The 25,476-nt window shown below is 41.5% G+C and overlaps 1 protein-coding gene across 9 annotated transcripts in view; it reads right to left on the reverse strand.

Moving 5' to 3' along the window:
* Positions 1–25,476, reverse strand: part of GHR (growth hormone receptor) — a 269,171-nt gene that overhangs the window by 9,115 nt on the left and 234,580 nt on the right. For all 9 annotated transcript variants that reach the window (XM_042950829.1, XM_042950837.1, XM_042950820.1 and 6 more), the window contains 4 exons: positions 22,618–22,747; positions 15,373–15,545; positions 10,316–10,494; positions 2,487–2,652 (listed from right to left, as the gene is read on the reverse strand). In XM_042950829.1, the coding sequence (XP_042806763.1) occupies positions 2,487–2,652; positions 10,316–10,494; positions 15,373–15,545; positions 22,618–22,747 (648 nt within the window). The remainder of the gene's footprint in view (positions 1–2,486; positions 2,653–10,315; positions 10,495–15,372; positions 15,546–22,617; positions 22,748–25,476) is intronic.

A 25,476-nucleotide genomic window follows, 5' to 3' on the forward strand; every position in this document is an offset into this window, starting at 1 on the left:
TCTTTTGGAAAATTAAAAATTTTTTCTTTTTTTAACCTTTTTTCCCCAAAGTTTATTATTTATTTTGAGAGAGCAAGCGAGAACAAATGCATGCCAGCAGGGGAGGGGCAGAGAGAGGGAGAGAGAATCCCAGGCAGGCTTCGTGCTGTCAGTTCAGAGCCCGAGGTGGGGCCTGATCTCATGAACCATGAGACTGTGACCTGAGCCAGGATCAAAAGTTGGACACTTAACCGACTGAGCCACCCAGGTGCCCCACTTCTATCTCATTTCTTAAGACCAAGTGCCTACCAGCTGCTTGCAGTAGGTCCCCAGTGTTCTTACCACTTACCAAGAGGTTACCCACTTTTTAGTTGAAATATAGTTGACATACAATCTTATTTTGGCTTCAAGTGTACAACATAGTGATTCAACAGTTCCAAACATTACTCAGTTCTCACCATGATAACTGTCGTTACCACCTGTCACCATACAATGCTATTACAATATTATTGACTACATTCCCTATCCTGTACTTTTCATCCCTGTGATTATTTATTTTATAACTGCAAGTCTGTATCGCTTAATCCCCTTTACCTATTTCACCCATCCTCCCTGTGCTCTCCCATCTAGCAACCACCAGTTTGCTTTCCGTTTTTATGAGTCTGTTTCCATCTTGCTTTGTTGTTGTTCTTTTTTTTTTTTTTTTAGATCACACATATAAGTGAAATCACAGGGTATTTGTCACTTAGAATTATACCCTTTAGCTTCATCTATGCTGTGAAAAGCAAGAGTTCATTCTTGTTATGGCCAAATAATATTCCACTGTGTGTGTGTGTGTGTGTGTGTGTGTGTGTGTGTATAAATCACATCTTTTTATCCATTCACCTACTGATGGACATTTAGGTTACTTCTATATCTTGGCTGATGCAAATAATGTTGCAATGAACATGGGGATATATATATATATATATATATACGCACTTGAATTAGTATTTTCATTTTTGTTGTATAAATACCCAATAGTAGAGTTACTAGATTGCATGGTATTTCTATTTTTAATACTCCATACTTTAATACTCTATTTTTAATATTCCATACTGTTTTCCATAGTGGCTGCTCCAATTTACTTTCTCACTAACAGTGCAGGAAGTTTCCCTTTTTTCCACATCCTCATCAAGGTAATCCACTTTACACAAAAAAGGCAGGTGGAGTTTACCTTAATGTTGCTTTATTAAAAGTAGATTTTATGCTGTAATGTTCCTTTCTTATTTTTATTTTCTTATTCAGTTATTAAAATCTCCAAAGGAGATATTATGTATAGTATAAAGAATTAACGGAGGAGAGAATACCATTTTATATCTTGTGGTATCTGTAACTTTGTATCAATGCCAGAGTATCAATGACAGTTCCTGTATGTATTCAGGAACATAACAAAGCTAGAACTTCAGGTTTTTTTTTAAGGAAAACATTTTTTTGGAAGGAAAAATCAGTTAAAGAAATCTATGCTAACTGAATTAAATGGCATCACAATAAGCTTAAAGGGTGTGTTGCAAATTTACTTTCTAAACCAGAATTTCATTATATCAAATATTATACAAAATAATAAGCCTGTTAACTAGAACTTAGAAAAAAAAACAGTGCTACAGGCATTTTCATTTAAGCGCTATTTAATATCATGGATTTTACTTGTACCATCAATGCAAAAATATAAATTTAATTTCTCTATTGCTTGTGATTGCTTCATTAACAAACTTCACATCCTCATACATAGCCCTGTGAACCCTCTGTGTTTAATTGTGGATGCACTATAGCTAATTCCCATGTGGGAGTGATAACTTTATATACTTATTGTTCATTATTAGGCAGACTTCTTTATGTATCAAAAGTTTTAATTCTTTTATTTTGAATTCATAGACCTCATTTCTTTGAACTTGCATTATCTTTGTATTTTTCTTATATAAGATCTTCAAATGTTCCATGTTGTCCTTGCACATAACTAGCATGCTACTTATTAAGGCTTTCTCTCGGTGAAAACCATACCTAAGCTTCCTAAAACCACTAAGCAGCTGCCATTGACAACCTATGCTGACACAATAGTAGGCTTTTAGATGCCACATATCCATCCATCCATATAGATACAGTATTTCTTCACTATGTATTTGAAAAACATTTTTTTCTGATTATAAATGCAAAACAAACTCATAGAAAATTTTAGAAGTATGGAAACATATAAATAAAAGAATCATCTGAAATTCGGATATCCAGAGATATCCCCCATTAATATGTTAGTACATCTTCTCCTCTCTAACTTACACCTCCCCCAGGACATTTCCTGAATTAAATAATTAAAAAACTAAGTTCTCCTTCCCCTTCTGTAATGAATAATATCTGTTATAGACTGTGAACTTGAGGTCTCTCACTCTGACATTTGAAGCTAATGGATCGTGATCTGAACAACGTTACGACATTGACAAAAGCCACGTTGGCTGCCATTTTAAATCTTTTACCTTCTTCACATGCAAATGGGCTCATTTGAGGAAGTGTTACATAGAGCACCTCACTGAACTCGCCATATTTTTCAGAGTTTCGTTGTCTGGATCTCACACGCACTTCATATTCTTTATCTAGTCTCAGTGAATAAACTGGAACTGATGTTGACAATACAGGGTCCATCTTTCAAGACAAAATATAAAACTTACTGGTTAGTGAGACAACAACTCAATGCAATAAACTCTATAAAGTGTTTCTGCATCTGTACTCAAAATGAATTCTGTGAAATAGCACAGGGGGAGTTTGCTACTTAAAGGAAGATCAAAGCAAATAACTTTGTTAAGAAACATTTTGTTACATGGATCACAGTTCTCCAAGCTATTTTGGAATAAACCCAAAGAAATAATAGGCTTGTTTATAGAATTGCAGCTCCATCTTTGTACTAAGCTGTCAGATATTCTATACAATCAAAGCATAATAGAATTACTATGGAGAATGGTGGAACTATAAAGAAAACTACAGATATGTTTTCTACCCTTTGGGATATTACAGTTTTGCATGAAGACATAAGAACAGAAAAAAAAAAAAAACCAACATTATTTCTACACCAAAACAAATTATAGTCAAACACACACACACACACACACACACACACACACACACAGAGTTTGTTCTTTGGAAATTCTGGGTAGTCACTCATAAGATCACAGAACTGGCAATGGTCCTAGAAAAATCACAGTTGTCTAAATTATTCTGTTAGAAGCAACTACATACCTATTCTGCTTCTTCTAGAAGGCTTAAAAGTACTTCAAATGGTTTGCTATTCAAAATTTGCAAAGACATGCCGCTAGAGTCCTTGGTAACAAAAATCAAGGTCCCACAACCCTTCTTTTACCTTCCTGGGGAAGGGTAATAAGGCTATTAGACTTTTAAGACATAAGGCCATCAAAGAAATAGACCCAAGTAATAATGGTGTTTTCCTTCAAGTTAAATTCTCAAAGCAGATATTCAATATGTGCTTTTCATGTGTTTCCAGATAGAACACCTTGTTACCATTTATAGAAAATTAGGAACACTTACATTTTCAACAGCATGGATTTTTCCATTAAAAAGATTCTCATAATTTGTCTTATTAAGTCAGAGGCTGGGCCTGCAGCTTCTACAATAAATTTCCTTTCACCTCAGTAAGTTTCTACTCACAAAGTCTCTATTTTTTCCCCATGTGTACATGGGATGGTTAGTTTGTATCTTTTTTGAAGCTTTTTAATATATGATATATTTGCATGCCTAAAGTGCATTTTTATTTATTTATTTAAAAAATTTTTTATTATGTTTATTTATTTTGAGAGAGAGACAGAGTGCGAGTGGGGGAGGGGCAGAGAGAGAGGGAGACACAGACTCCGAAGTAGGCTCCAGGCTCTGGGCTGTCAGCACAGAGCCTGACGCGGGGCTAGAACCCATGAGGGTGAGATCATGACCTGAGTCGAAGTTGGACGCTCAACCGACTGAGCCACCCAGGGCTCCCCACCTAAAGTGCATCTTTAAAGGCAGGCTTCTGAATTTTAAACTTACCTTATTGGTTTCCTTAAATATTTTTTAAACTGTGTGTGTCTAGTTTTGAAGCCCTAATTTCTGTTATTGTAACTAATATTATTAGAGTATAGATTTCACTAATAACAAAACTAAAAAGAGGCCGTCAGTGATTTGACCGATGGTCCTCTCTTTATCTTCTCCCAACCCTCTAAAGAAGCCACACCCCACTCGATCTGGCTCCCACAGCCTGCACTGAACCCTGCCACCTGCCTTTGAGGGAAGGCCTACACTCTGCCCATCCTCAATGGAAGTATTGCTGATATCCTAGGAAGTCTTTCTTGGCCCTTTTTCCTACTCCATCCTGACAGATAATCAGTATTAAGAAGATATTACTTCTTATATTTCACTGCTTATATTTCTCTATTACACTGCAGATTCCCTGGAGCAAACAAGGTCTTCATTACCTTTGCATTTCCAAAGCCCAGTTCAATACCAGGTACACAGTGGGTGCTCAAGAGAAGGCCCATATAACTGTGGATAATTCTATGCCACACATTAAGTCTTAAAAAAAACCCCATAAATTCCTTTTTTAAATTTTATTTATTTGAGAGTGGGAGAGCAAGCAGGGGAGAGGGGCAGAGGGAGAGACAGAGAGAATCTTAAGCAGGCTCCACGCTCAGTGTGGAGGCTGACACGGGGCTCCATCCCATGACACTGGGATTATGACCCGAGTGGAAACCCAGAGCCTGACGTTCAATTGACTGAGCCACCCAGGCACCCCAAAAAACCCATACATTCTTAACTTGATCTGGCAGGTAAACAAATTGCAAACAACTACATGGTCATGACTATTACTTTCATATTCAAAACGTATTTAGTTTTAAAAAAAGGCAAAATTCAATATTGTCATTGGCAACCTGAATTCCTGATATAAGCAGCAAACACTAGCTTCCACCCTCCTCTCCACCTTACAAACCTCACTTGTTTTTTTTTTTAAATATTTTAATATTTATTTTTGAGAGAGAGAGAGAGATAAAGCACTAGCGGGGGGGACCAGGAGAGGGGGAAACACAGAATCCGAAGCAGGCTTCAGGCTCTGAGCTGTCAGCACAGAGCCCGACACGGGGCTTGAACCCACAGACCACAAGACCATGACCTGAGCCAAAGTCGGTCCCTTAACCGACTGAGCCACCCAGGCACTTCCAAACCTCACTTGTTTTTATGGTTATGGCATTTGTGCTCATAACCAATTAGATGGTGTGTTTCTTTAGCAGAGGTCAATTTTTTTAAACATTTATTTATCTTGAGAGAGAGAAAGAGAGAGTGGGGGAGGGGCAGAGAGAGAGATAGAGGGAGAGAGAGAGAATCCCAAGCAGGCTCCATGCTGTCAGCTGAGAGCCTGATGCGGGGCTCAATCCCATGAACTGTGATATCATAACCTGCAGAGCAGAAAACAAGAGTCAGATGCTTAACTGAGTCACCCACTCAGTCATGAAAACCCTTGGTGTTCATGACAACTCTGAGATCCTTGTAAAAAAATACCATGAGTATATAACTTCACTCATAAAAGGTAAGTGAAGTAAAAGTTAACTGACCCCTTTGGACTATCTTACAAGATTGAGCAGAGATGCAATTAAAAGTGAAACAAAGCCAAGCTGGGATGCAGCCCTGAATGGTCAATTGACTGAGTCCCAAGCTCCCATGCACCTTCCTCAGTGTGTGAGTTTCATATCTGTGCATCAGCTGATACACAACTATATGCACTGGGCTTTCAGGGTTGAAACTATGATTCGTAAATCTAAGAATGCTAATGTTTGGATTCATACCTTTGCTTTTTCTAGATAGTCAACCTTTTTGTTTCAGGACTCCTTTATACTCCTAAAAATTACTGAGAATCCTAAAGGTTTTGGTTTACTTGGGTTATGCCTATTGCTATTTACTGTATTAGAAATTCAAACTGAGAAATTTTAAAAATGGTATTAAATTGATTTTTATAAAAGTTATACTTTGCAAGACAACAGAATTATAGTGAGAAAAATGACTTTGTTTTACATTTTTGCAAAATCTCTTTAATGGATTTCTTAATACAAGATGGTGGTATTTTTACATCCACTTCTATATATATATTTTTTCCAAACAAAAGGTCTCATATATTACCAACCAATCTACTGGTGCAGAAGCATAGTAACAGAGAAAAATCATTCCCTTGATAAAGCATGTCTATTGTTCAGGTAGTGGTGATGTTTACAGAGTAATAGGATAGGAACACATGACCTTCATGCAACATAAATATGTGTATTATCTCATGTGCAATCCCTTATAGACCCAGCGTGGTTTTTCTCCAATGCCTCCTCTTGGAGTTGTACTTGATTTTATTACCAGTTTTCATCTGAATCCACCGGGGAATGGGATGATTCTGCTTTTGTTTCTTGGCTAGGGATCACTGAACTTTCAGTGATGCTGAAAGTTTTGTGAGAAGACGTGGCGAGGAACAGTGAACTGCACACCATGATGGCGGAGAAAAGGAGCTACATCTGCTTCTGTATTACATTTGCATTAAATCTGATGTGTTGTCTTGGTTGAAGTACATGAATAAAATCTGGTCTCACACAGACATATAGTGAGGAAAAGGAGGGATATTTTAATAGCCTTTTCAGATAACGTGGATATTCTTTTTAAAATATTTTAAAGTAATCTGCATACCCAATGTGGGGCTTAAACTTACAACCCTGAGATCAAGAGTTGTCGACTGAGTCAGCCAGTCCATGTGGATTTTCTTCTTTAACACTAATACCAAAACTCAACAAGTGGTAGTTTTTTTTTAAGTTTCTAAGAAATGTTAATTTTGAAAAAGTGCCCATTGGCACATCTTAGCTTACGGTATTAAATATGATTGCCTGCAGAAAAATCAATACTGGGGATAGTTCAGAGTAATTGTGACCTTCTGTTGGATAAAGAAAGTAGCAAAATATTCACTTACAGACATGTCTATGGATAGACATCTAAGAAATCTTGTTATTTAATAAAGAAATCTATGGATTTTGCAAAGATCACTCTGAGCCATGGAAAGTGATTTAGTGTGGGGGAAGGAGTGGGCAAAGAGTAATACACAGGAGCTGATAATAACACCAGTTCATGATATAACTTGAGCATGAATCAATAGGAATTGGTAATTATTTGGATATAAGGAATAAGATTAAGATACAGATAGATGTCAGAATAATATTCTGGTTTAAATTTGAACAACTTTATCGACATGTTGTCATTTACTGAGGGAGGAAACTGGGGAGATAGGAGGAAGTTTGAACATGCTGTTTTTTTGAGATGCTAATGAGGCATGCCAGTGGATATGTTCAGGAGGCATTTGGATGTACAAGTGTGGAACACAGAAATGAGGTCCGGGCAGAACCACTGTGCTAAGTGCCCTCATGTGTTGACATTAATCTGGAACTTTCTATTTTTCAACTAGCTTCCACCAAATGGATTTTTTTTAAATACTCACAACCATCATGTGAAATAAAGTGAACATGACGAGTTTTATAGTACACTGAAATACTCCCAGCAATAAAAAGGAATGTTACACTCAGCAATATGAATGAATCTCATATGCATTACGAGGAGTGAAAGAAGCCAGAATCCAAAGGTTACTTATTGTATCATTCCATTTGTATGACTTCCCGGAAAAGGCAAAACTACAGAGATGAGCAGATCAGTAGTTGCCAAGGATTAGGGTTTTGGGAGGATTTGACTTCAAAGGGACAGCATGAGGAAATTTTTTGAAGGTTATGATAAGTTGTTCTGTATCCTGATTCTGGTGGTAGCAACAAAGCTCTATGGATTTTTCAAAACTCACAGAATCATACAAGTAAAAAGTGGATTTTAATATGTGCATTTTTTGAGTTTTTATTAAAAGAATGTTAAGCGAGAGAGTGTTTTAGAATGATCACTCTGGCTCCAGTGTGAAGAATGGATGAGACGCATCAAATACCAGAGGCATAAGATCTGCTTGGGGGATGTTACATGAATGCAGTCAGATAGGACTGCAACTAGGAAATAACACATGGTAATTCCTTAAAGGTTAGTTGCAATGTGGAATCTGAAACTATCAATGAATCTTGCCTACCTTACTACATGAAAATACACCTTTCCATCTAGCACTTTGAATGGATCATCTCCCCATGCATGATTTTGGTTACTTAATGTATTTGGCATTTGGAAAATACTCGTGCACTGAGTTATGCAAATTTTCTAAATGTTCACACATTTTATTATACAATATAAAAAAATCACTTTGGCTAATATCACCATTGCATCAGGAAAATCTTCAAAGATTGGGAAAGCTACCAGGCTCACTGCTGCAGAGGCAAGTTTCCCAAAACTCTGATTTTCCTTTGAAGGTTCAAATATCATTGGTAACAACTACCGTCCATTGTTTTTCTTGAACTGATAAGCACGCTTCATTCTTTTCCAAGAAACGTTTGCCAAATACTTGCCAACGCCGCTATGAGAAACCATCTATGGGGTTATCAGGTGTTCTTTCAAGCAAAAATGGCGTTCCATGCGAAAAGCAGCTGATCCGGCTGGCAACTTGGCTTTATTAAGACAACCGTGGGGGACTCAGTGTACAGCAGACGTATGCTATGTGTCCTTGGTATGTGTCATCCAGAATATTAAAAAGCTATGTCATCAGGGGCGCTGGGGTGGCTCAATCGGTCGAGTGTCAACTTTGGCTCAGGTCATGATCTTGCGGTTCGTGAGTTCAAACCCTGCATTGGGCTCTGTGCTGACAGCTCAGAGCCTGGAGCCTGCTTCGGCTTCTGTGTCTTTCTCTCTCTCTTTCTCTGCCTCTCCCCTGCTCGTATTCTGTCTCTCTTTCTCAAAAATAAATAAAATATTAAAAAATCTTTTAAAAAAGCTATGTTGTCAAAGGTTGAGATTTAATAAAGTAAATAAAACATGCAGCTGCATCAAGGACATTGCTCAGTGAAGCTGGCTCTCCGCTCTCATTGACTGTGAGCGCATGGTGACCCTGCCAGTGCGGTTTGCAATGACCGCCTTGATTTTTCCTCAGGTGACAGTGGGTTTGCCGCCATTGCTTTTGTACCATTGCCGCAAATCTCAACATGGTGAAAAAAGGCGATAGCATTTTAGTATGAGTAGGAAAACAGTCTTGACCTTGTGGATTCCCTGCCAGGCTCTCAGGACCCCTCGGGGGTTCAGAGTTCACACTCAGAGAACCTCTGCTCTGGAGTACGCAGTGCAGTGCCTCGTGTGGGGTAGTCCTTTCATTGGCTGTGGAATAAATGTTTGACCGAAACCTGAATTTAGAAAGTCTTATTTGACTCTGCATCCAACCAGGGATTTTTGACCAAGTTAGTGGAACAGATACCTAAATTAAAACGATTCTGGAAACTGTACCGCAAAGTCCAGCATTTAACTGTTCACAGCCGCTCCAAAATGAACTTTAATGACAAAATTGGCTTCTTTTTCAGCAGAACATGGAATGGACAGGCCTGGTGTCTCAAAATTTTGGGAGTGAATCTGTCAGGGCACTGGGCACGACCTGATGACTGGCCAGAACCCACTGGGCTTGGCCAGGGCTTGGCTATGGTTAGACTGATTTAGAATTAGTTATACAGGGAGCAGCAAGATAATCCTGCTTTTCTTCTTGTTGTGTGCCATGTGGAATTTATCTAAGCGCCCAGTTCCCATGAATTTGTCAAGGAGGTAAGGAGTTCAGAGGTCAACCACATCCATGCTGCTTGCCTACACAAAAACTTCTCAGCTTGATTCTCCCCTGAGGTATGGAGCAAAACATCCTTCTGAAACCTCTAGGGGACAAATTCCCTTCCTCTGTTTCCCTCCTGGAGTCACTTAAGCACTTAATTTAATGGCGGTCTTGTGAGCAGTAGCAACTAAAATCATGGGAGAATATTTAGCCATAGCTCCCTATTGGCCTCGATCCTAACTCTTCTCATGTTTAGCCACGTCCCCAAAGACAGCTTAAGTGCTAGAGTACACGATTTTGTTCTAATGTTAAACTGGACACTGAGGACGACTGGGGAAGTAGTTTTCCTTCCTTTCCATAGGCTTCTGTATAAGCTCCCTGTCGGCACCTGCTGTGGGACAGAATTCCAAGATGATATTTTACTGATCATATCCGTTTTCCTCAAATACGAAAATATGGAGTATACAGCACGGGCATGTGGTATTAAGTCAAAAGGAAGTCCAATGATAAATGAGAGAGGTGTTGCTGAGATAAAAAGAAGAAAAGCCAAAGCCTTTTGAAGTGTGATATGTACTGATATCTTACCGTTTTCCACTGGGACTCATTTACTTCTTTGTACTGCAGTTCATACTCCAGGACTATCCATCCCTTCTGAACGTCTGCATTGGGCGGTGGTTCCCACCTCACCTGGATATCTGCATGAATCCCCGTTAAACTGATGTTCAGTAGAGTCCAGTTGAGGCCAATGGGTGGATCTGGTTGCACTGTGCGTTTCGACAGAGAGTTAGTGCACAGAGAGACAGACAGGTACAGCTTGGTATTAATGGAGGGCTTTCTTCTGAAGAGACCACTTACTTCATGCATTTTTATTGTTTACACTCCTAATTCTTTCAATATTCTTATTATACACTCATTTTATAAGAGGGTACCATTTTTTTTTTTGACTTGAGTACGGTCTGTTTTTAACTTTGAAGAAACCCCCTACAAAAAAATTCCTTTTCAAGTCTACGACCTGACCTAAAACTTTTCTTGAGGATCTGCCATGTCTTACAATTCTTTTAGCCCCCAAAGAATTAATGCTTTGGGATTTTGGCAAAGGAATTCATTATAACTCAAAACTGAAGGAACAGAGTCAGAAAGACCTACAGCATTTAAACATGTGGCTGTTTTGGAACCAGGGATCGAAAAATCTTTTTTATTCCAAATTGCTTATTACCTGCGCCAAGGATCTTATATTAACTTCTGTATGGCTACCAGAACAATCCTTCCAAACACAGCACAGGCTCCTTAGCTTGTTGTCCTCCAGTCACATGTCATGATTTTTTTAGACATAAGAAGGATGGGCATTGCACTCTACTCTCAAATGGTGAGGAGTCAGGGTTTTCTGCCTTTTACTTAACTGCATGTGAACAATCTGAAATCGTGTTTTGCTTGGTTTCTACTGACATATTGTACATTCTCTGGTAAGTCGGCTGTATTCTGCTTATTAGGACTGCAAAGACCACAATTTCCCAAAGGTTGATGCAGAGAAATACGGATTCCAAAGCTAGGAACATATCTAAATTTACGTTCTAGATAGTTCCCAATAAATTACTGCACTTCATGTCTCAGTACAGAGGTTTTCAAAAATCACTTGCAGATACAGAGTAAAATGTACTTTCTTTTCTACTGTTTGTAGAAGGGTACCCAGAGTGCTGCAAAGTCTGGATCCCCAGAGCTGACCACAGATAAGCCTACAAATACATGCTCTGAGGAGCCATAACTGGCTATTAAAAACTGGTGGTCAAAAGGGGAAGCTCTTGCATTTAACCAGAGTTAAAACAGACTTCACTGTGAAGGAGCATGATAGTGCCCCCCCTTTCCCCCCCACCCCCACCCTGTAGAGTGGACACAACTTAAAAAATTAGGAAATCCAAATTTAATAATGAACACATTTCAGAAGTTAAATTGGAGGGATTTGCAACACAGCCGAGCCACAGTATGGCTACAATAACGACAGTAATGCTTCACTCTTCTAAATTTGTTGGGGACTGAGCAATTCTGAGAGCCGAAATTTAACACTTTAAGAGACCAAATGTTTTTTTATGGAAAAATTTCAACTTATTACTCATGTTTCATCTTAAAAACTCCCCTTTCTGCTTTAAATAGAAGATATGGAACATGGTCTTTTTCTTTTCACTTTTTAAATGTTTATTTATTTTTTGAGAGAGAGAGAGAGAGAGAGAGAGAGAGAGAGAGAGAGAATGAGCGGGGGAGGGGAAGAGAGAGAGAGAGAGAGAGAGAGAGACAGATAGACTCTGAAGCAGGCTCCAGGCTCTGAGCTGTCAGCACAGAGCCCAACATCGAGATCGAACTCAGTAACTGTGAGATCATGACCTGAGCCAAAGTCAGAGGCTTAACCTACCGAGCCACTCAGGCGCCCTGAACATGGTGTTTTTTGAGTGGACTCATATCACTGTTACAAGCATAATAATAACCTCTCCCTTTCCTCCGTACATACTGCCACACGCTGTACTTGACAGGTCCTCCAAGATGTTGGAAAAGCACCTGAGACTGAATACATCCCCAGGCAGCCCTGGTCCTCTCCCCAGAATATGCTCCCTCCCCTGTCACTTTCCCTCTCTCTGTTGCTGGTGCCTCCATTCCTCCAGTCGTTCAGGGTGAAGTTAGTGAGCTCTTCCGGGACTCATCCCTCTCTTACCACCCCCACAGTCTGTCAGTTGTACTTTCAAGACAGTCTCTGAGCCCAGCCACTGCCCACTGCTGCACCTCTCAACCCAGCCCTGCCGTTAGGGTTTTTTACCCATGTTGTTGCATTAGCCTCCTAAACGGTCTCCTCCTGTTGTTATTGTCCTCATTTTAAAAATTTACTTATTTTTGAGAGAGAGAGAGAGAGAGAGAGAGCAGGGGAGCAGAGAGAGAGAGGGAGAGAGAGAATCCCGAGCAGGTTCCATGCAGTCAGCACAGAGCCTGACATGGGGCTCGATCTCACAAACTGTTCGCTCATTACCTGAGCTGAAATCAGGAGTCAGACGCTTAACTGACTAAGCCACCAAGGCACCCTGGTCTTGGTCCTCCTTCAGTCTATTCTCAACACAGTCCTCAATACACTTGTCACAGTGGTTACTTTCACACTTGATTTAGAGCATATCACTCATATAAAACCCTCCACAGCCTTCCTATCCCACTCCAAGTGGAAGCCAAAGTCTTTCAATGGCTTCAGGTGTACTGGAGCTTTGCCTCTCAGCTCTCTCAGATGTGGCCTGTTCCAGGCCCCTCCTGGCTCACCCTGCGGCAGGTCCTCCCCAACCACGCTGTTCCTCAAGTGAGCAAATGCAAGCTCCCACCGCAGGAGCTATACCCTAGCTGTGCCCTCTTGTTGACGTGATCTTTCCCTCTTGTTGACGTGATCTTTACCTCAGATGGATACAATGTTCTCTCATTTTTTTTCTCTCCCAGCAAAGCCAGCTCTGCTAACTCTTTTAAAATTGCAACCTCTCCTGCATGCCTCTTCTCCTTCCCTATGTTAGTTTTCTTCATAGCCTTGTCTCTCTCCACCCCTATTGGGATAAGATCCCACGAGGGCAGACGTTTTCTTCCTGGCACCTAGAGATGTACTTGGCCCGAGGAAAAGACTCATGGTTTTCATCTTAAGATCTATCAGGCTTACCTTGTTCCTTGCTGTCTCCCCTCTCAGCTCCCTCCCTCCCTGCTATGGCTGTAGTATCTGTCATCATCTTTTGTCTTGGTTATCACAAAGCCTTCTAACCTCTATCTTTGCTCCGTGCTACTCCAATCTACTCTCTCCACTGCAGGGCGGATTTTCCTGAGACATTAGTAATGCGACCGTACGACTTTGAGATTAGGAACATGGACTCTGGAGTTATGCTGCATAGGTTCAAATCTCAGCTCTGCCTACTAGCTGTTTGACCTTGAGTTAGCCTTTAAATGCTCCGAGCCTCAGTTTCATCATCTGTAAAATGGGGATTACAATAGAATCTATCTCACACGGTTATTATACCCAACCCATAGGTAAGGGCTTTGTAAGTGTTAGTTAGCTATTACTATCCCCAGGCCATTTTCCTTCTTAAATATCTTTAAATGCACCTCTTGGCAGTAAGATACAGTCTTATCTTACTGGATACACTTATGATTTCACATAGGAACACTTACGATTTCTCTTGGCTGATCAGTCAGGCCTGCCTAACCGAGGCAGTTAGGTCTCCTGAGTCCTTCAACATTCTGTGCTGTTTGTCACTTCCGGAACTTAGTAGTTGTTGGAAGACACAGGCCAGCCTGTATACTTGGCAGCTCCCACTGATGCTTTCAGAAGGAAGTGAGCTGCCACAATTTCTGGGCACCCCTTTCTCATCCCTCAGGCCCAGTCAATCATCTGTATCTTTGGCCACTACCTCAGCTTACTACGTATTCCACACACCTTGAATCCAGCACCTAAGACACGGTACTGCGGTTATTTAACACATTGGACTCCCCTACTTGACCATATCTTACTCATTCTGTAGCCACCATACCCAGCACAGTGCTCAGGGCATGGCAGGCCCTCAGTGAAGGCCAGTCACAGAAATGAGTGGGGCTAGCTATTGGCAGGGTCAGGATTAGAACATGGGTCTTGACCCGATATTCTTACTACTACCTATTCAGCCATTCAAAAGCTACATCTATTGATATTGGGGGCAGCCACTGAATAGTCTCTCCAAGTTAAGCAGTCGGGTTCTCTTTTCTGCTTGTTCTTCTCCCTGACAGGCTATCAGATTTACTTGTTTCTGCCTGCAGCTTCTAGCCACATTCTCTCAGCCTCTTCTAGACTGCTGATGCCTGGGAAACCACACACAAGCTTGTAAGAACAGCACGTCTCGGAGGAACTTCAAGGAACTTCTATCTATAACAAATGAGCCTTTGTGGATAGATTCTGAGGCACCAATGTCATCTACTCAAAGTCCTTCTTTGGTTCTCTATATTTTGCTGTTTACACTATTCTAGTATAAACATAAAAATTCCAATTACAGTTGTTTGTTTTGTTTTGTTTCATTTCCCCTTGTGTCCGCATGATGGGCAAGGGATAATCTGTCTAGATCTTTCATTTAGTTCACTGAGCTGATTATCTCCAATGTTTGTCTTGAGGTCTTATAAACATGTTTTTAAACCGATTTGGGGTTATTTTGTAACTATAAAGTTCCAGAATTATTATGCCTTGTGATAAAGAAAATCTAGGTTTTGGTTATAGCAATGATAGGGATCAAAGGTCAACATATGTCAGATCTGAATATAATAATCATATTGAATAATTAGGAATGAAGGAATCGTGGGAGTATGCTGAGTTTGTCTCTTGTGGTGGCACCCAAGAACACAATTCAGCTTTCAAGATCTCCTCAAGGAAAAGACTCTGGAAGGCTCCCATTCTTTTCTCGACAACATTTACTGCCATTTATGTTAGAGCCAACTTAAGTCCCCTGCGCCTTCTCTCTCTTGTTCGCTGGCTGATCTCATGCCCTATAAAGCAGACTTCCATTCACCTAGATTACAATGACCAAGGCTTCCTACTTGAACACACTTGGACATTGAGGCTTCCCTGCTTACTTAATCTAAAGCCATGTCAAATAAAACACAAACCTGTGATTTACCTATTTCCTCAACAGAGAAACACTTTTGATCCACTGTACCACCATTGCTGGTTAGCTTGATACAGTAGGGTATCCAAATGGAGGTATAAGATGAATTAAAGTAACAGCTGTTTTCTCCAGCAGAGACATAATCGGGGCATTCTTTCCATTCTTGAGTCCACTCTTGAGTGCTCCTGAAATGGAGGGTAAAAGAGCATGAATTGTTCCAAGCATCATGCCATAGTTTAAGTCAAAGCGAAGAGCCTGACAGTCAGATTCAATAAACTGGAACACAAATATTTTACAAGCAAGTATTTTAGCAGCACCATTTCCAAGAAGTACCCCATCTGTGGACATCATCCATAGTGTCTGCAGACTGAGAGGAGGCCATTTGGGACATGGACTATAGCAAAAGCATCTGTTCATTAACTGCATACGAAGTGCCAGCTCCTAGATTAAGTCATTTGTGGTTAGGTACTTTATTGTCCACATTTTACAGATGAGGGTTCTGAGGCTCAAGGAGGTCTAAAATGTTCCTTTATTAAAACACTCCAGAGGGTCATCTCCCAAACTGTAAAGATTCCCAAAATACAATGGCTCTTTGGACTGGGTGTTTCCTCAGCTCATGGTGGAACATACTGGGGAGGCATGTTCTCCTGGAGGAGTGACACTGAGAATTGGGTGGCTTTGAGGTGGAAAATTACCACACTACTCGGAATCACTATACCCTCTATCCGTCTCCCCAAGGCTGTCTTATGCTTGGGCGAGTTATCCTGATGTCTTGAACTCCTTCCCATACTCCTGGTTTTTTCCTCAAGTATATGAAGAGCCTTGGGAACACTGTAAACAAGCTGGACACCCAGGTGACATTTACGAAGCATGGGAATCCCAGCCTTTTTCTCCCCACCCATAAACGAGACAAAAGGCCATGAACCCAGAAGTTAAAAAATTTTTCCAAACCTAGAAAGCAATTTTTTTTTCTATTTTGTAATTAGAGTGAATGTTTACTTATAATATAAAAAATGGAAACAAAATGGGCTCCACTGAATCCATGTGTTTGCCTATCTGTTCCTTTTTGTACTTTCTCTAAGAAAACAAATTCCTATTTTCCTATATCTTGGATCTGATAAAAACACACAAACAGACAAACACAACAAATCATGGAGGAAAGATGGCCACATGGAGGATACCGAAGGAATCAGAGAAGCCACATCTCTGTAATTACACTCTGCCATACATTTATTCACTTCTGTCCTACTCTACAGAAAGCATCATTTACCCAGATGACCTAAAACACTGGCAGGGTGTGTGAGCTGGATGGAAAAGAGATGCTGGGAAGTTCACTGTGGAAGGAAGCAGAGGTTTGGGAAAGGAAATTCCCTGGTCAGCTGCCATGGGGACCTGAACAAAAATGCAGAGCAACCAAGGATTGCCCAGACTCAAGTCCACCACGGCAAGAACAGAGCAAACACGTGCTAGGATGTGACACAGCTCTCCAGAGTCCCATCCCTCTGACTGACTGACTGAATGAGTTCAGCAAGCGATCTTTGGGGGGCCTACTATACAAGTACTACAGAAGCATTACATCTGGCACTAGCGTGTGTGGATACAATGGTGAATAAGATTTCATTCCTACCTTCAGGCTAGAAGAAGACGCAGAAATTACACCTGAGTACCTTTTATTTTTTTCTGTCTCCTGTATTCATTGCATTCATATTTAATAAGCACTGATTATATATCAAATACTGTGCTGGACATTAAGGGGATGCACGTGTGTCTAAGGAATGACTCCTGCCTCAGAGGGATGACTAAAAAGCTGTATTACAAAGCATCATGAGTTTGTGCTCACAAATAGTGCTAAAAGTTCAGAAGAAGGAATGATTGCTCTGTTCATGGAAGGCTTCAAGGTGGAGGTGGTGTTTCCAGCAAATACATGGCAACAGGGAAAGGAAGGAGGGAACAGAGTAGACAAAGGCATTGAGGTATGCAAGTATGGGCACGAGTGTGGTGAGGGAAATAGGAGACAATGGAATAAACGGGACAACTTTTCTTAAATTAGAATTGCTACTTGGGTGGAGTAATTCATTATTTGCTTATTATTCATGAGGTATCAGCTGAGAAAAAAGCTTGTAAGTCAAGGAGACATAAAGCCAGGGAGTCTGTGACTGAATGAGAAGAAGGTGGGAATGACCTTGTGTAGGCTGAGGTGCTTGGGGCTGGTAGGCCAGACAGTGGGGGGTCTGTGAGACTCCTTCTCAGGGAGGGGTGCTGGGTAGCAGCGAGCGACAAGGCTGTGGGGAAGGCAGGGACCGGAAGGAAGGGACGAGGGAGATAACACACACTTCCTTCTTTACAGCTGTTTCTCAGGCTGGTCTATTGGCACTAGGGGGAAACTTGTACAGTATGAGGGGGTCCTTGAGACAGGTGCTCATCAGCTGTTGGAAAGAACTTGGGATTAACATGGCCAGTGAACTGTTTCTTAAACTCTGGTTGAGATTCTCAAAAGTTGCATACCCTTGGATGAGAGGGAGATCCATCCCTGATGGGAAGTGTGAGTGGTGTGTGTATACATGCATGTACGTGTGTGTATGTGTATGTGTGTGTACGTGTGTATATGTGTATGTATGTGCACGTATACATTTGTGTGTATATGTGGACATGTGTGCGTGCGTGTGTGTGTGTTTAGAATAATAGGAAAAGGATTTAAAACGTTAGGGCTAGGTGGGTCATTGACATATAGTATGGTTTATTTTATCTTGACTGTCAAGCTAGATAAAAGTGTATTTGGGAGAATGGTTTAGCAAGATTGTCCAGAGAAATGAGCCTCTTATTTAATAGCATAGATACAAAATGTATTTAGCATAGTTGATAGTATAAAAGTTAGCATTAAAATGTAAAGATGTAGAACAGGGCCTGTCAGGTCTGGACTGTAATAGGGAGTTTAGCTCCCTATTTAAGGTTTTAAGGTTTCTCAACTTGTGACATCCCCATGGGGATGGGGACTGTATGAAAAATCTTGTTTAGATTATTCCAAATCCATGAGTTCCACAGAGCAAACAACTTAAGCACTTATCTTAAGCACGGTGGGTTGAGAACAGTTAGTTCAAAACATGACTCCCAATGCCCTCCCCATCTTTAACCAAAGTTGAACTTTATTTTAAATAAATATTTAAAACTTCTTTTTAAACTCTTAAATTTAGACAGAGAAAACCCCCAAGAAACAAATGGACTCACAAAACAGAGACTCTGTTGCCTGCTTTCCCTGGTTGAATTTGTATGCAGGCAAGCAAAGCCATATGGAAACTACTCTCCCTTTGTCATGCCGCTAAGAGTTAAGTGCACTACGTTTGTTCCTGGTCTATCTTGTGAAATAGAAGGAAAGCTGTACAATGAGACCATCAGTAAAAATCAGAATAAAGAGCAGAAGAAATGCTTTCTATCCAAATGCTGTTCCATCTAGCAACTGGAAGAAAAATCCTAAAAGTAAAACATCACTTATGTTCCAAGGACGACTATTTTCATTACATACAGATCATGTGTTTCAGGCTTAAAATTCAACCTTTTCATTGGGAAAAAAAAAAGTAATAGTGCCCTTTCTCCCTTCTAATCTCCCCTACAACCTTGCATGGAAGATCAACTTCCCTTTAAAAGGCTAGGATATATATATATATTGTAAGCATTTGTATTGAAAATGTCCCATGGGGCGCCTGGGTGGCTCAGTCGGTTGAGCATTCGACTTCGGCTCAAGTCATGATCTCGTGGTCTGTGAGTTCGAGCCCCGCGTCAGGCTCTGTGCTCACAGCTCAGAGCCTGGAGCCTGTTTCAGATTCTGTGTCTCCCTCTCTCTCTGACCCTCCCCCGTTCATGCTCTGTCTCTCTCTGTCTCAAAAATAAATAAACGTTAAAAAAAAAATTAAAAAAAAAAAAAGTCCCAAATTTCTAAATGAAACTTACTGATAAAAACTGAAAAAAAAAAAAGGCTAGGATAATTGGTTGAGGGGAGTGAGCACGGGGGAGGGCAGAGGCGTGGGATACAGCCTCAGGGACTGAGCCTTCCCACATCCGCCCACTTTCTTCAAAACTAAGGTGTCTGCAGGCAAGGAGCTGAGAGCACAGCAACTCTGATAGGTTTCCCTGGAGCCTCCTGTTGTGGTGCCTGTGGTTTGCATTCAGGTGGGGTCATCTCCCAGCTCGGAGATGAGACCTGGCACCACCTCCATCCCAGGGGGGCAGAGACCGTTCCGAATCAGCTGACCCTCCCTCCAGCTCACCTGGCTGGGAGCAGGGCCAGCCAAGCGTGTGGCTGCCTCTGGGCCCATCCTGTCCACGGCCTGACATGTTTAGGCTCCTCTGTGCTTTAGTTACCAAGGCCAGGCTGGTAAGCGGAAAGCCCAGTGGCCCGGGCCCCTTCTGTGCCCCTCCCTGTCCCCTCTGCTTCAGTTCTGGATGACATCCTGTCACAGTGTTGTATGTCAGGGAAGAGGGGTCATGGTTCTATACTTCCAGAAGTTGCCTGGGAACTGAATTCTAAGAAACAGCGACAAGGGTCAGAAAGTGCATTTGCACAGTCCTCTCTGTGCAAGGGGGCCAATGGGAAGTGTAACGCATTTGTGTACTAGACGCTGTGGTCTGGGCCTGACACTCCAGGCCCTTTGATTCTGCCCTTCCTAGATAAACCGGGTGGGGGCTTATGCTATTTTGGCTAAATCTTCAAAATAATTACAATTTTGTAGAGAAAACAGAAAATACTGGTTTTGCAAGTTTGGGTTGGCTCTGATCACGAGGTTGAAGATGTGCCAATTTTTTTCCCCTGGGATCCCAAACTCCATTAGGGCAACAGTTAACGACATCCTCCCGAATATGTTCCGGTTTCCCTGCCACCTGGTCACACTTTCCGTGGCATCTCTGTTAGCACAGAGCCAGGGTTTGGAACCGGGGTGCTGAGAGCCCGAGGGTGGGCAGAGGAGGCCTGGAGGCAAAGGTCTGTGACCCTGACAGAAGAGGGTAAGGAACAGATACATATTTGTGAGGGCTTTCTACCTTTCGGGTTATCTTTTTGCTCACGTTCAGATTTGGAGACTATTGGGGTGGTAATAACCCGTTTTCATAAAATGGGCCCGACTCTGCTATTTCTTTATCCCGTTTAGCTCATTGTGCCTGCACAAATAACTTGTTTTGTTTCCACTGAGTTGGCTCTCTGTTGCTGAGGCAAAAACAGAAGAACTGTACCTCCAAAATCTCTCTTCACTCAACAGTCAATTCAACAGGCATTCAAGAGAGTTACCAAACATATACGCTTCCTGTCTGACTGTATTCACACAATCCAGCCTAGCCTCTTGGCCCCTACCTCTCTGTAGGGTCAGCCATAACAGAGAAAAAGTGCATTTGGTGCCCAACCTTGTCACTTCCGTGGGTACATCCAGGAGACTGCTCTCACACCCGGGAAGTGGGGAAGGCCAGTAGGGGTTGCTAACTCAAAGTATTTATTTGTAAATCGAGTACCCAGTTTTGCACTAAAAATGGTCTTAGAGCACACCAATAATCACTAATAGTAAAGAATCAAAAGTCAATTTGGTAAGCGCAGCCATTGGATTTCTGTATCATTATTATTTTAAAGGATTACTATATTATAAACAATAATAGCAGCTACCACTTGCTGAGTATGTACAATGTGCCAAGCACTGTGGTAAGCGTGTTTCATGTATTATCTAAAACATCCTCACAAGACGTCATGAGACCAGGTCTGTGATCTCCGTTTTGCAAATGAGGTGACTGAGTTGTGAACAAACTACTTTGCCTGGTGTCTGTAGTGAGTGCCAGCCAGGCTGAGATGTGGCTTTGTTGGCCCTGAGCCCATGTCCTGAACTGCTCACCGCGTCTTCACTCCCTTTCCCCACTCCTCAGTGGGGGTAGATGGCATCCTCCTTGGACTGATAAACACCCCCACCCTGGGATAAAGGGTCCTGGCTAACCTTACCTCTCGGCTTGGGCCTTCCCTGGGAGTTGGGTGGAAAAGGGGAAATGATAAAGTGTTTGAACCTAAAAATTTTAAAAAAGCAAAAAGGGACAACGTAAGAGTGAACAGAAAGGGAAATAATTCTAGGGGAGAAGTCAGAAATAAACAACTTGGGTGGTGATGATACCGAGAGACTCTGTTTTCACTCTTCCTCTGTCGTTTTGCAAGACAACCAGTCAAAATGGAACGGAAAAGGATTACAGTTCCTTACTGAGTATAACTAATTTAACAGGAGCATTGTCCATTTTTACATAGAAACCAAGCTGAGTCTTTCAAAACATACATCTCTTCTAAAAGCCCACCACAGATAAAGTCAGATTCAAAGCCCGGCCGTGACCAGCAAGGCTTGGCACAGTCTGGCTCTGGCTAACCTTCTGACGTCTTCAAACATCGCATCCCTACGTCTAAGCTTGTGCCATTCTTGCTGGCCTCCTGCTTTCCTCCAGCAGCTCAGCCTCAGGAGCTTTGCACTTGCAATATCCTCTGCCTGAACAGTTCCTCCCCCCGCCCCTGCAGATATTCATGTGGCCTCTCTCACTTCACTTATGTCTCTGCTATAATACGACACGCCAGCAAGGCCCACTGTGACCTCCTCATCTAAAGTATCACCAAGCTCCCTACACACACACACACACACATACACACACATACACTCACACTTATCGACACTTTCACATACTATCTCACATATGTTTACACATTCACACATTTTGCACATCCACATACCCACTTTCACACATTCTCACATGCACATACTATTCACCCTCTTGCACACACACTTGTACACACTCCACACACACTCATGCATATTCGCTCTTGCACCTACACTTTCACGCACTCACACATATGCTCACTCACTTTCACACACTCACCCTCAGACACTCTCATGCACATGCATGTACTCATATACAGCGTGGACACTTTTTATCCTCTTTCTGGCTTTTACTTTTCTTAATAACCCATATTACCAGCTGACATTTATTTTTAAATTTTTTATTGTCTGTCTTCCCCAATTGGAAATGAAGCCCATGAGTCTAGGGCCTTTACCTTTTTTTTGTAATCAATGCCATATCTCCAGTGCCTAAATAGTACTAAACACGTAGAAAGGGCTTAATTAATAATTTTTGACTAAATGAATACATTTAAGTCATCAAAATAAATTATTTCCATCTCCACCACTGCATGCAGTTCAGTATACTTTCATCAGAAAATCCATGGAGGAAAAAGTCAGAAAGGCATGAAGGCTGCACCTTCTAATATAGAACAGCTGTGTGGATCCTGGGCTCTTGAAGCCACGACGAACCCCATCTGTCCAGTGGCACGAAAAAGTCTCTAGTTCAGGTGAACGGCACTTGGTGAACTTAGGCTTCCCAGAAGAATCTGCAGAGTAAACAGAAAAGGCAAAGCATGAAATCAGGAGGGTAATGTATGGTCCTAATAAAACACCTATTTAAAGTGGTAAAGAAGAACCACTTTTTCTAGACACAGTCTTTTCCTGGGTCACAGTTTCAGAGCTTGTTGCCTGCCAGTTATTTCTCTGTCAGCTCTTGATTCCAGGAGCAAACTGTTTTGTCTTCATTGCAAACATTATTTTTTAGGGCCTATTTAAGAAGCCAGAGCTAGAGAGAAGGTTTATTTGGAAGGTGACCCTAGGGACAGGAAGTAAGGGCAAGGAGGAGTGGGAAGGGGAGAGTTACCATAGTGGCCAGCTAGGGCCCAACTCCACAGCGGACCCTCTGAAAAGCTGTAGAGTGTGTCCTAGAGAAGGATGGGAGGCTGGGCTGTTTATCCACCAACTCCCACCACCCATTGCCTGAAGGCTACCCTGGGGGTGTTCATGCACCTGCACATGGGCTGAAGGTCCTGCCTGACTTGGGAGAGGCCTGGGCAGGCACCTGAAATGTCCCGGCAATGTTCATGATGGCGATTGTCCACCACAGATGCATGCACTGACATCAGGTGGGACAAAGGATGTGGCGTGGGATCACAGCTTCCACTGTAGGGCCCTTCCTCCCTTTATGGATTGTTTGATAAAAAGGCACTTAGGTTTGCATTCTTTTAAAAGATTCAGCCATTACATGCATTAAATAGATGATGACTAAAAAATTCATGCATACGTATGTGTCAACTCTAGTTTGGGAAGTGATGACTGCCCCTAAGTGTTAGGATATTAGCCCAAACTCCTCTGCATCTATGAAATCTGCAGCAGACAAGTCTGAGGCAAAACCGACTTTTGTATATCAATTCTCATTGTTCTCTGACTTTCATGGCCTTTTTTGGAGATAGCCAAGTTTCTTTTTTCTTTTTTTCCTCTCCTTATCTGATTCTACTTCAATTATACTGTAAACTTAATACATTTGTTCTCTGATCTAAAGCTCTCATCCCTGAGCAACAGGGAGGCTCTTAATTTTAAAGTATCTTTATAAATACTTTAAAATATACTTTAAAAATAAACAGCATGCAACCAAACACATAAAAATTCCTGATTCCAAGTTCCAGGTTCACATCTGGTGTTCTGAACCAAAACATGCCTCCTTTTTTTCCTTTGTCAACCTCGTAATGAATGGGATGTTATAAACCTTCTAAATAAATCCATCATTCAACTATCCACTCGACAAACACTTACTAAACATCTACTTAGTGCCAGGTTCTCTTCCAAGAGTAGAGCAGGAAACAAAACTGCTAGCATTCTGGTCCTTATGGAATTTCCCTTCTGGTGGGGCCTGGGGGGAGGGGGAGTCCCATGTAGAAAAATGAGCAGGGTAAGGACATAATGGGCTGGGAAATAGAGGCCCCATCCTCCTTCCACTAACACCCATATTAATGCATCAAAGAAGCTCAGGCTGGGGAAATGTGTCCTTGTTTCTGAACACCTGCTGCCCCAAATAGTCTGGCCACAAGAAAATGAATCTTCAGGAAATCCTGAGTTGCAGATAGGTCCTGCGACCTATCTGCAGATAGGGGTGGCAGAATGTCTTTATTAATAAAATTCCATGGTCATATTGTTGTAAGAAATATTCCTTTTCCTGTATTAGCTAAGGGATTCACAGAGTTTTGGGGAATGGATAGGATCTGCTTGATACCAAGGGCAGATGGTCAGCCCTCTCTAGGTGGTCAGCATTTAAGAACCCCCCTGAGAGCACTGAAGTGTAGGAGCCTGTGTGAGCTGCTACAAGTGAATATAGTGAACAGGGTGTGTGTTTTGTTAGGTAAGCACCTATTATACTGTAGAGTATCTGGAAAAGTTCCTTTTTCTATTAGCTGAAGCACTGAAAAGGGTATTTTCAGATCCTTCCAGAAAATAAGTAATTCATAAAACATATTTAAGCCACCACTACTTTTAATTCCTGCAGGTGTGAGGAGAGTCTTGCATATTGTGACTACTCCTCTGCATACAAGGCAAGAAGAGGAAATGTGCCGGGTTGCAAAGTGAGAGATCCGTGTTCCAGTCCTGGCTCTGATACTATTTAGCCCTGTTCTTCCCAAGCTGTTTGGGCCTCAGGCTCCTCAATAGAGAGGCTGGAAGAGATGAGATCCAAGGTACTTTACAACTTCATTTTTACAATGAAATGACATATACCACCACTAATAACAACGTACACAACCAAAACGTAATTTTGGCATTTGAAACAACCAGAGAGCACCAAAAGGAAACACTACTCAGTTTCTTCTATTCTCTGTGCCACAAGCCTGCCACATCATGGCAAGAATAGTAAACCCAACTCAAAAACTTGAAACAGAAAGGAAAAAAAAAAACCAAAACTTTGTTAGCTGGGGAGAAAAAAACTTAAAAAATTTAATTTAAAACACATTTTTCTTACTTAAACATAGTACTCTTGTTTATTCTGTTTCCTTTTAACTCCAGATGTATAGAAAGCCCTGTATTATCTTCTCATTATACATAAGAAATAGGAGATTTCTGGTTGTGGTGCTAATGTGATGAAGTGTGTGTCTACACAGGCATTCAGATACAGACCTAGTGCAGCAAAGCTATTTTTAACTTGTCTTTTTTTGGTGTGTATTTTCACGGTCCACCCTCCTTTCCCTACCTTCCTCCTTTCTTTTCCTCTTTCCTTCCTTCCTTCCTTCCTTCCTTCCTTCCTTCCTTC

Source organism: Panthera leo, chromosome A1 (assembly GCF_018350215.1).
Source record: "Panthera leo isolate Ple1 chromosome A1, P.leo_Ple1_pat1.1, whole genome shotgun sequence".
NCBI lineage: Eukaryota > Metazoa > Chordata > Mammalia > Carnivora > Felidae > Panthera > Panthera leo.